Source organism: Primulina huaijiensis, unplaced genomic scaffold (genome assembly GCF_012295235.1).
Source record: "Primulina huaijiensis isolate GDHJ02 unplaced genomic scaffold, ASM1229523v2 scaffold208310, whole genome shotgun sequence".
Taxonomy (NCBI): Eukaryota; Viridiplantae; Streptophyta; class Magnoliopsida; order Lamiales; family Gesneriaceae; genus Primulina; species Primulina huaijiensis.
Genome location: NW_027355224.1, coordinates 1 through 10645, shown reverse-complemented (window position 1 = coordinate 10645; position 10645 = coordinate 1). Strand labels below are relative to the sequence as shown.

Here is a 10645-nt window from a genome sequence, read left to right as displayed (position 1 = left end):
GTGAAATTTGACAAATTATCGAGAGATTAAAGTGCTATTTGAATTGTTGAAATTAAAAAAAACAAAAACAAAAGTAAAAATAATTGTTTTTTAAATTTTAAAAAAAAAGTAATATTGATATAAAAAATCAAAATCGCAAAAATATAATTATAAAAAAACAATAAATACAATATTCTCTTTCACAATATATTTATCAACAATCTATTTTTCAATTTGTTACAAATTTATTTGATTTTGCCTTTTTTCTCCATATATGTTCAAGGATCCATGAAACACAATTGGAATAAGTAGTGGAAAACCATAATCAAAACCATCTTTTGTTTTTGTTCGGATTAGACGCTTTATGTGGCGGTTTCTGAAAAATGGAACTAGAATTACATGTAACTAGAAAATAAGCATCACTAGTAAACCTGCGATGAATACGCGGTCAATTCGAGTAGTAGGAGACGCAGTCAAATAATATGAATCATCAAAGAAAGGGGAAAAAGAGTAAGCTTTGTTCCAATCTGGCCTTTTACTTCTCCTACAAACGCTCTCTGCTGTATCTTCGCTCCGGTTTGGTGTTTGTTGGTTTTTTGTGTCTTCCTATCTTTCCTGCTCGCAAGAATTCTTGAATATATTAAAAGAAGATTAGGTTGGAGGAGACATCAACAAATTCGTTTTTACTATATTTTTTTATTTACTTTCCCAGCTCTTTTTATTCTTTCATTTTTAATCTATCTAGATCATTGAATATTGGGTATCTGCTCGAATTTCAAAGTAACTAGTAGAGTGAATGATATTTGCTTGTTTGTGTGGGTGGAGAGAGGAGGAGGGCGATTCGACGGCCAAGAATTGGTATTTGAAATGTCGGGGTGCTTGAGATGGAGAAAGTTGAGAGACGTGGTGATATTGGAGGCATCAAGGAAAGGTAACAGCTTGTGGGGTTCGAGCCATCCGCGGCCGCTCCCCTGGTGTTTGGTGAATTTCCTGCACCTGGGGTCTTACGTCAGGAAGAGGGATCAGCCGTTAATTGAAGTGCAGAAAAGGTACAAATGGGATCGGGTCGGCGGAGGGGATGAGCACCAGATTACTAGGAAAATCAGGGCCGAGTCGAATTGCCCTCGCTGTTCCAAGCAGATGGATCTCCTCTTCACCAACCGCCCACACCAACTTATTCCTCCCTTCTCTTCCAATCATGATCAGAATGCAGATGCTCCCAACCACGACAATAACGATATTGATAATAGCAATGGCAATAACAACTCAATTAATGCCGCCTATCATTCTGACGGTGGCAATAACTGCTCCACTGAAGATGGAAATAAAGGAGGCAATGCTCTCCAGGCAGTGAATCTATGCCCCAACTGTAAGACGGCCTACTACTTCAGGCCTTTCAAGATGTCTCCTCTGCAAGGGAGTTTCATTGAAATTGGCAGGGTGAAAAGCAAGAATTCGAATTCTGCCAAGAAATCAACCGATCCTCAGCTCCGGCCATCCTTCTGGGAGACCTTGAGGTCATATGGCAGCGAGCCTCCGGAGAACTGGCCTCCACATCCACCCCCACCCATGAGCGGGAATGATCTGGCGGTGCATACACCACCTGGGCCACCTTTTTTACCTGGTGTCAATCTCATTCGCACACCAGCTGACGGTAGCGGCCGGAATGGTGGTAAAAATGCACAAAAGAGCAGTTGGGGTGGGTCTAATATGGGTAAGAATTTACCCACTCCAAAGGAGATCTGTAAGGGGCTAGACAAGTTTGTTATCGGCCAGGAACGAGCAAAGAAGGTTCTACTTATTTGTTGCTCCTTTCATCATCGATATTCTATGATTTCACTGATTGAATCATTTCTCAATTACCGTGCACATTCAAATTGTTTACTATTGCGTGCTGAAAATTCAACCTTTTTTCGACTCTAGCTTTCAATATCATAAACTGAAGAGAAGTGCTTGGGCTAATCCATTTCTAATTAATTGATTTAGTGTCATCAAGGGTGCAGCTTGTATGAACTGTGAAGTATATGTTTTCTCCGTCTTGCTCCACCCATATAATCTTATTATATAACTTGCTTATTTTAAATGTTGGCAGGTTCTTTCAGTCGCTGTACATAATCACTACAAAAGGATAAATCATGCCTCCTTACACAAGGGGTTAGTGCTCCTTCTACTCTGTCTAATTGTATATTTTGAGGCAGGAGAAAGATCAGTGGACATATGTTTCACTTCTTGGCATCACATTTTCCAAGCATTTAAATCCTACTGCTTGTGTTATTCCCTCATTCTGTCATCTGGTTTTTGATATGCGGATGCTAGGTCAGAAACTGAATCCCCCCACTTAGATGGTGACGATAATGTTGAGTTGGAAAAAAGCAATGTGCTTTTGATGGGTCCTACTGGCTCAGGTATGTTGGAAAAATTCCAAATAAACCTTTGTATTTGCCTTTGGTCGAAAGTAAGCTTGCCTTGATGTCTTTAAATTGATGGATGTATTACGCGACATGGTATTGTTGTCTGACATATGTTTGTTGAACAGGAAAAACACTGCTAGCAAAAACTCTTGCTCGATTCGTGAATGTACCTTTTGTGATTGCTGATGCAACAACTCTAACACAGGTAAGCAATCATTTTTCTATTATGGCATTTTTCTCTAAGAAGATCCATTTATTCACTCTTCCAAGTGTCTGGAAACATGTCTGGGGAAAGCATATTATGTTTTATTGGTGGCACTATCAATTGCAAAACTGCAAAAAAAATTGTTTCTTTTATTGATAATAATCATATAGAGATGTATTGAACACAATTTGTTGAGTTCCGAGTCTTAATCTATTTGAGCACCGACATTAAAGAAATTTTTTTTTTGAATTGATGGACTATTGTCATCAATTTTTTGATCAATCAGTTGATTCATTGTTCTCGCAAGAATGTGATTCTGGATTACTGTAAAACTCCAAAGGAAGCATGAAGACATTTCGTCCTAGAACCATTAACTACTAATTTTAGTGACTTTTCTTTCCAATATTATGCTTCTATTTTGTATTATATATTAGTTTCCTTGTGCCTTGCACAAAAATAAATAATTAATTATGTGTATTTACGTTCAGGCTGGCTATGTTGGTGAAGATGTTGAATCAATACTGTACAAATTGCTGATGGTATGTAACTTATTTCCTATTATTGCTGGATGGCTTTTGGTTCTGTTCAAGTGATAGCGTAACTAAAAAAACCTGGGTGGCAGATCAGGGGTTCTGCAGAGCTGTATGACTGCAAATAGGGGTTCTGCAGAGCTGTATAACTGCATTCATGTCATGATCATATCGGTCTACATGTGAAAGGCAATGGAAGAACTTGACCTAATGACAGAGTGATTTAGGATTGAACAAATAGCATGCCAAATTGTTGGGGGGGAATACGTTTTTATATGATTGTTTATATCGTATATGTGTGAGGTAATCTTTTGTCCATCTTCAATGTGGAAATAAGAGTTAAAGTCATCATGCATACGTAAGAGATTTGATGTTTTATATGTTAATCCTGAGACTTTTTACTTATCAGTATTCTTTTTATGATTGAAGAGTGGGCTGCGAAACTTTTCATTAGCATATGGATACAAAGGCTCATTAGTGAAACAAAAATGGAAAATAGCAATTGTAGTGCAATATGATACTGCATTTGAAACCTCATCCAGATGTAGCACTTTTGATATCTATGTTGATAAGTTTGAGAGATATGGTTCTATGAGTATTGAGTCTGCTACAGCCTACATGCTTTGTAGAAGGCTGATATCTTTCTGTTCCTGGAAGAATTACAGAGAAAATAAACCTGGTTTAGCTATTTCATTTATTTCCAATGTTAGCCAGACATTTTGGAGAAAATATAGGCCATCCCATAGACATTATAGTAGAATATCATTGAAGGCTCTCCAAGACTTTGCTATATCTTTATAACATATTATGTACCTACTAAATTGATCTTGTCATCTTCTCAAATCTGCTGAAAGGCTGCTGAGTTTGATGTTCAAGCAGCACAACAAGGGATGGTGTACATTGATGAAGTTGACAAGATAACTAAGAAGGTTCTGATCTTTCTTATCCTTTTTATGTTTTATTTATTATTTATTTTTTTAATGTGGTTCCAGCTTGCCATATTCCTTGTGATTTTTTGTGTTGTTTTTAGGCTGAGAGCTTAAACATCAGCAGGGATGTTTCAGGTGAGGGTGTTCAGCAGGCGTTGCTGAAAATGTTGGAAGGGACTGTGAGTAACATTTGCCTTACTTGTGCAATCTAGTTTTCATTTGAATATGTTTACATATATATAGTTATTGTGATCATCTACCCACAACCATGAGAAAGAGAATTATTTATTTTATTAAAAATGGGCGATGCACATAAACCCTTTTTGTTAATGATTTTTGTTGTTTATCCATTCTATAAATAATCATTAGTTGGAGAGAAGGATATGACACTTTTGACGTGGTAGACTAAATGATCAAATAACCGCCGAAAATTACAACCGAATAATAACGGAAGAATATAAGTTCCTTTGTAGGAAAAACTTTTAGCTTCTAAAGAAGTTTTCTTATTGCTTTCATTCCATGGGTATGCTAGAATTGCAATTTTATGTTGGATTTGGTACAGCAGTCTAATTCTAGCGTCCTTTTATAAGTAACAAATGATCATGAGTTGTCTAATAAACCATGATGTTCTTGTTAAGTAAGGATCTCCTTAATCCTTGTAAATTTCCTGGTAGAATTGGATGGTAGGAATTGATAAATGCATTGTTTTTACAATAGTTTGACCAATTTAGAAGGCGATTTCTTGGCATAGTTGCAGTTCATGCTTCATGTACTTCATTGCTAACTAGCTTAAAAATGTCCCGGTTTATTTTACTATGTGAAGTTTTCAAGTAAAATGCGGTCTCCCTATTTATGCAGATAGTAAATGTTCCAGAAAAGGGGTCAAGGAAGCACCCTCGAGGTGATAATATACAGGTACTTTGGGACTTGTTACCCTCTCTTCTTTAGAATTTTGTAAAATTGAATCTCCTTTTCGTGTTTTTTCTCCTTCCATTTTACTAGGTGACGAATCTACCATTATATATCTAGACCCTAAGGTTCACTTGTATTCTATTGAATTTGTTACAAGTATGTGCAGACAAAGAATCTTGTAGAGAAAATAAAATTCAATGAATGGACTGTTTATCTTCTCCTATCTTTCTTCTAGATTTTGTTGGATCAAGATCGATATTTACGCCCCTAGATGTAGGCATGTGAATGGGTAAAACTAAAATCGTAAGAGGTGGTTTTTTGTGTTCTGAGGGAATTCTCGTGTAAGTGACACTCCGATTATTTTGAACTAATTAGTTGCCAAATTTTTTCTTGCTTACCAAAATAACAATACTACGATACTCCAGTAGATTTCCCTCAGGTGGTTGCATTTTTATTTTATTTATTTTTCAAAATTTTGCTGGATCAGTTTAGTTATGTAATGATAGGTTAATCTTGTTGATTTTCCTGGACTGTGAAGTGAAAAAACTCCATACAAAAATTGAAATAGAATGGCAGAAGCAAGACTCATAGTGGACTTTATATTCTGATATTGTGAAATCTGGAGTAACACGTCTTAATGAGGTGAATTATTTGGATTTTAATTTTCACTTCTTTCAGAATCATTTCTCGGTATTCACTTCATGTTGAAGAAGTGATTGACATTAGTTTTTAAGTGAAACTCTAATTTGTTAGTACATATGGTCAATTTGGTGAAAGCTTGATAGAATCACATGAATCTGTGAACCTGCTCTTTCGCTCTTCCATACACATGCACATTATCGCCTGATTGGTATCGCTCTCCATGTTTTATTTCGAGTGAGAAGGTGTTTTCCTTTCTTTCTTTTTTGGCTTCAATATAGAGGCTTCCTTTGCAAATTTCTGTTCATTGCTTTTTCCCAATTATGTAATTATGTCTTTTTTGCTTCAGATAGATACTAAAGACATCCTATTTATATGTGGGGGAGCATTTGTTGATTTGGAGAAAACTATTTCCGAAAGGTGATTTGATAATACTCTGTCAAATTCCTCATTCAAATAATATTAACAATCAGATCTAATTATGTTTTTCCAGACGGCAGGATTCGTCAATTGGATTTGGAGCTCCTGTTCGTGCTAATATGAGAGTAGATGGAGTGGTTGATACCGCTGTCACATCATCTCTACTGGAATCTGTGAGAATACATTGCTTCAAATCTGAGAGAATTATTGCAATTAGCTCTTCATTTTATAGTCTGGAAACTTTCAAATTCTCAGGCTGAGAGTAGTGATCTTATAGCATATGGCCTGATACCTGAATTTGTTGGGCGCTTCCCTATTTTGGTCAGCTTGTCAGCTCTCACAGAAGACCAACTTGTTCAGGTGTTAATTGTAGTTATGATTAACTAGAATTTTTCTGTATTTATCTGATTGGTTCGAAAACCGTAGTATATTAAATTGAAATTTACCTTTTTTCTGGCGGAGATGTGATTTTGTGTTGATTTTGATGATCACAACGCGTGAAATGTATTTTGGGAACAATCAACAGAATAAAATATCACGTTGATTTCCAAAGGAGGCATTGATTAGCCTAAAGGGCTCACAATAACTAATGTGAATTAACCAAACCTTTTTGGTATTTCACTTTCTTATCGATGTATTGATTTCTGCTTTTAACTTGTATTATTGAATTTCTTTTTTCTGGAATTTTACACTTTTAAGAAGGAAGTATCTTATGCAATGTCAACTATGATTGTTCTTGTTTTTCTGATGTCTTATTTTATGTTTCAGGTCTTGACCGAGCCCAAAAATGCTCTTGGTAAGCAGTACAAAAAGTTATTTCACATGAATAACGTAAGCATTTTTTTTTATCATGCAGCTAGAAATGTCCTTGTCCCTTGGGAATTCAAGCATGAAATAGATGGGTAAAATGTTTGCTCGTATATATTTCCAGGTTAAGCTTCATTTTGCCGAAAAAGCCTTAAGATTGATTGCTAATAAAGCAAGAATAAAGAATACTGGTGCCCGAGGTTTAAGAGCCATACTAGAAAGCCTTCTAATGGATGCTATGTACGAGGTAATCTGGTAGCAGTTTATCCTTTTTGGTTTATGCAATTTGATGTTTGATTGATCTTTATGGTAGACCACCTGCTCTGTAAACTTCTAGGCAACTTGTATCTTAAGAAGACATTGCTCTTTTGGTTTTAGATTCCTGATTTGAGGACCGTTAAAGATAGAATAGATGCTGTGGTGGTTGATGTAGAATCCATAGGGACCACAAATACACCTGGTTATGGAGCAAAAGTACTTCATGGAGATGGCGCTTTGGAGAGATACCTCGCAGAGGCCAATGCCAAGTTGAACGATAAGGTGGTATGGTCTATATATCAGTGGCGGAGCCAGGGAGATTGGCTGGAGCTATATTTTCTCTCCTCTTTTAAGTTTATTCTATATGATCTGTATAAAAAAAATGACTTCACGTCCATAATTTTTTAAAATTTTAGTTTTGCCCATTCTTCACTACTCGTCTGGCACCGCCTTTGTGTCTAGTTGACGTCTCTATGTCGAATTTTTTTTTAATCGGGCTTTCTTTGTAAACTAACAATATCTATGACCTGTTCTTCAGAAGGAAGCTGAAATGGAGTTGCAGGAAGGCGAGTTGGAGGTGTCGTCAAGAGCAATCAGCCTGTAGCCGGAATTGCATCTGTTCCTTTTCACTTGGGGAAAGATTTGTCTTTCTCTTCCTCTAATTTATTTTGTGAATTTATATTCATTCATGTATTTGTAGTTTTATCATTTGCTTTCAACAGAATGTAGAGATGGTCGAGGAGAGGCCTCATATAGGACAACAAAAGTTCGGGGTTAAATTAAGCCGTCTTACTAATCAGTACAGCAGTGTAGAAGCCATTTTCTTTAGTTTAGGCACGGGGAAAGGTTTAATATAATTTACTGGAATTACCCTTTAATAATTTAAGTATTAGAAGTTACTTCTTGTTTCGCTTTCCTTGACTATATCTTCTTTTCTATTGTATATGAATTGCAGGCCATACATACAGATAACTACTAGGCACTGTAGTTCAACATGAATATTCGAACTTACCAGTATTTGTAGTCTCAAAATTTTGAAACAGTTTAAGCTTTGTGACATGTAAAAAAAATAATCTCGGAACTGTTAATGTGTATGCAAAATTTGATAAAATCGTCGATGGTTGATTTATTAATATTTTATTGGACGGATGTAAAATATCTTGTTTGTAATCAATTAAACTTTTCAAAATGAATACAATGAGAAAAGGAATTGAAATGATATTTTTTAAAAAAATTTGAAGTAGAAATTTGGCGAAGTTAAGAGTGTGTTCCATTAAAAAATTAATGGACTAAAAAATATTTTTTTAAAAAATGTTTTATAAAAATAGAATATTTGCTTACAAAAGTTGTTTAAGAAAAACGATTAAAAAAGTATTTTTTTTAAAAGGTAGAATTTTTGTTTTTGGTTTTATTATATATATATTTAAAATGGGCAATGGACAATAAAATTAAAAATCCTGTTGAATTTAAAAAATACAATAATATTGTCACGTATAATGTCAAAAACGTCGACATTTTTCAATATACCAAAAAAATGGGCCCGCGTCACAAGATTGTCGTCTAGAGTGTCCTAGCCTACATACGGTCAGCGACCGAGGGACAAAGCCATATTATCGTTTGGGCAAATATGAATGGGAGGGACGAAGATGAGAAAGGCATTTTGTGGAAGCTACCGGCGGTTAAGTCGAGGCAGTTGGGCAAGCTTGGACCCGCTTTCGGAATCGGCGCAGGATGTGGTTTGGGTTTCGCAATTGGATTCTTTGGAGGTATGCCACCACTCTCACTTCTTTTACTGTGTGCTCAAATGACTAATCAGTGAATCGAACTTTCAAATCGCTTACTTTTCGTTTTTCTTTTCTCGTTGATCTGTTAAGGTGCCGGTTTTGGTCCGGGTCTTCCGGGTTTACAGCTAGGGTTTGGAATTGGAGCTGGATGTGGGGTTGGAATGGGATTTGGGTACGGCCTGGGAAGGGGTGTTGTTTATGATGAAAATGGAAGATTCTCTAATATTGGTAAATTCTTGAACGGCAGAGGAAATGTTCCTATTCAGTGAGTCTCTGATTCTTTTACGATTTATCTGTAGGGAATATTAAATTACTGGAAGCTAAATATGTTTGAATCCTTGTACATCACTTGAGAACTTTGAATTAGTATAACGTGCATACAGGAAGTTGAAAATGGTGAGGGGATTTAGAGAAAAATGAGCTCTTAGGGAAAAAAATTGAACTTTTTAAGTCACACAGGTGAGGAGTGTTTAACTAGGTAATAGCAACAAAAACCTGTTGCTTCCAATGGCAAGAATTGAAGGTCTCTATTGCTAATCATGCGAATTGATGAGACATATGAGTAATGAGAGAGCTTATTGGAGAAACGAGAGAGCTTCTCCTGTTGAACCTGACTCTGTGGATTAATATTGACATGATCTTGCTCCAAAAATTGGGGTCTGGACCAGAACCAAAAGAAAAAAAGAAATCAAGGTAATATCAATACAAATGGGTAATCTGGTCCTTGATTCTTTCCCTCCTCTCCTTCCATTCCAATGGTTCTATGAGCATCCCAGAAGGATAGCATGTCCGGGCCTTTTGACATGAACGAGACTACATATAATTCAAGTTCTCCTTATGGCTTTTCCGTGTTGTGCTTTCCAACAACTCTGTTAATATTCAATCATTGAAATATATGTGGTGGAAGCATCAGTTACCTTGAAAATCAATTTTGTGGATGGAGAAGCATCAGTAAAGTTTATTTTATTCCAAAGACCATAACTGAGGAACTTATAAAGTTCAAATGTATGTTTTATGGAGCACTAAAGGCTTAAGCCAGTACCAACAAACTTATTGGAGGGTCTTTGTGCTCATGGATTCACCGAAGTACTAATACATCTTGGAAGTAGTTAGATATTTGCATGCTTTTCTAGCCATAAGAGTTATTTTTCCTCTTATATGGTGTGAAGTGGATTCTTGATGTCAGGGATGACATTGGTGGCCTCGTTGATGAGCTTGTCTTGAACACTAAAAAGCTAATCCAAGCAACTTCCAGAGAGATGGACAAGTGGAAAAGATAGTCGCAGAGAACTTGGTATATAGTGCATTTACATTTTGTAATGTAATAGTTTTCTGGATTTCAGTGCATAGTTGTGTGAAATACATGTTTGTGTATAAATTATAAATACCTATTGACTATAGCATATCCATGGAGCTTTTGTTATCGATAGCATCATGGTTCGTCGGAACAGTAGCGGTGTCCGTCGCGGTAACCACCGTTCTAGTTCCAATGTTATGTTGCGGAACGGTTTTGGAACGGTCACGAATTTATAAAAAAAAAAATTTAAAAATTTCGGAAATTAGTAAAAATATCGCAAATATTACTAGCATTAATAATATGCTATCATAAATATATATGAATAAATTAAGTAAATAGTTTATAATTTTTAAGTCGATGCTATCATAATTTAAATTTATGTTCTAAACTTAGATTAAGAAATAATGAATAAATTAGGAAAGTTAAAATAACACAAAAACATAAAAATGTAAATACTTAAAACAAGCCACATAA

General features: G+C 35.8%; 2 protein-coding genes across 3 annotated transcripts; both read left to right on the top strand.

The window, feature by feature from the left end:
* The first annotated feature begins 286 nt into the window (after positions 1 to 286).
* On the top strand, positions 287 to 7999 carry LOC140966951 (CLP protease regulatory subunit CLPX3, mitochondrial). 2 transcript variants are annotated; one of them, XM_073427266.1, is made up of 15 exons: positions 294 to 1770; positions 2072 to 2133; positions 2296 to 2384; positions 2516 to 2595; positions 3084 to 3134; positions 3980 to 4054; positions 4156 to 4233; positions 4913 to 4969; positions 5955 to 6025; positions 6099 to 6198; positions 6281 to 6385; positions 6794 to 6856; positions 6957 to 7079; positions 7211 to 7372; positions 7629 to 7999. In XM_073427266.1, exons 1-15 carry the CDS (start codon positions 847 to 849, stop codon positions 7692 to 7694), a joined length of 2106 nt encoding a protein of 701 aa, XP_073283367.1. In that variant the 5' UTR covers positions 294 to 846; the 3' UTR covers positions 7695 to 7999. The 2 variants fall into 2 exon arrangements, 1 of the variants encoding a protein (XP_073283367.1); XR_012173468.1 differs by lacking the exon at positions 7629 to 7999 and having other exon boundaries at positions 287 to 1770; positions 6794 to 6821.
* A 599-nt stretch (positions 8000 to 8598) lies between these two features.
* LOC140966952 (uncharacterized) lies at positions 8599 to 10297 on the top strand. The gene is made up of 3 exons (XM_073427267.1): positions 8599 to 8856; positions 8965 to 9139; positions 10061 to 10297. Exons 1-3 carry the CDS (start codon positions 8718 to 8720, stop codon positions 10152 to 10154), a joined length of 408 nt encoding a protein of 135 aa, XP_073283368.1. The 5' UTR covers positions 8599 to 8717; the 3' UTR covers positions 10155 to 10297.
* The last annotated feature ends 348 nt before the right edge of the window (positions 10298 to 10645 follow it).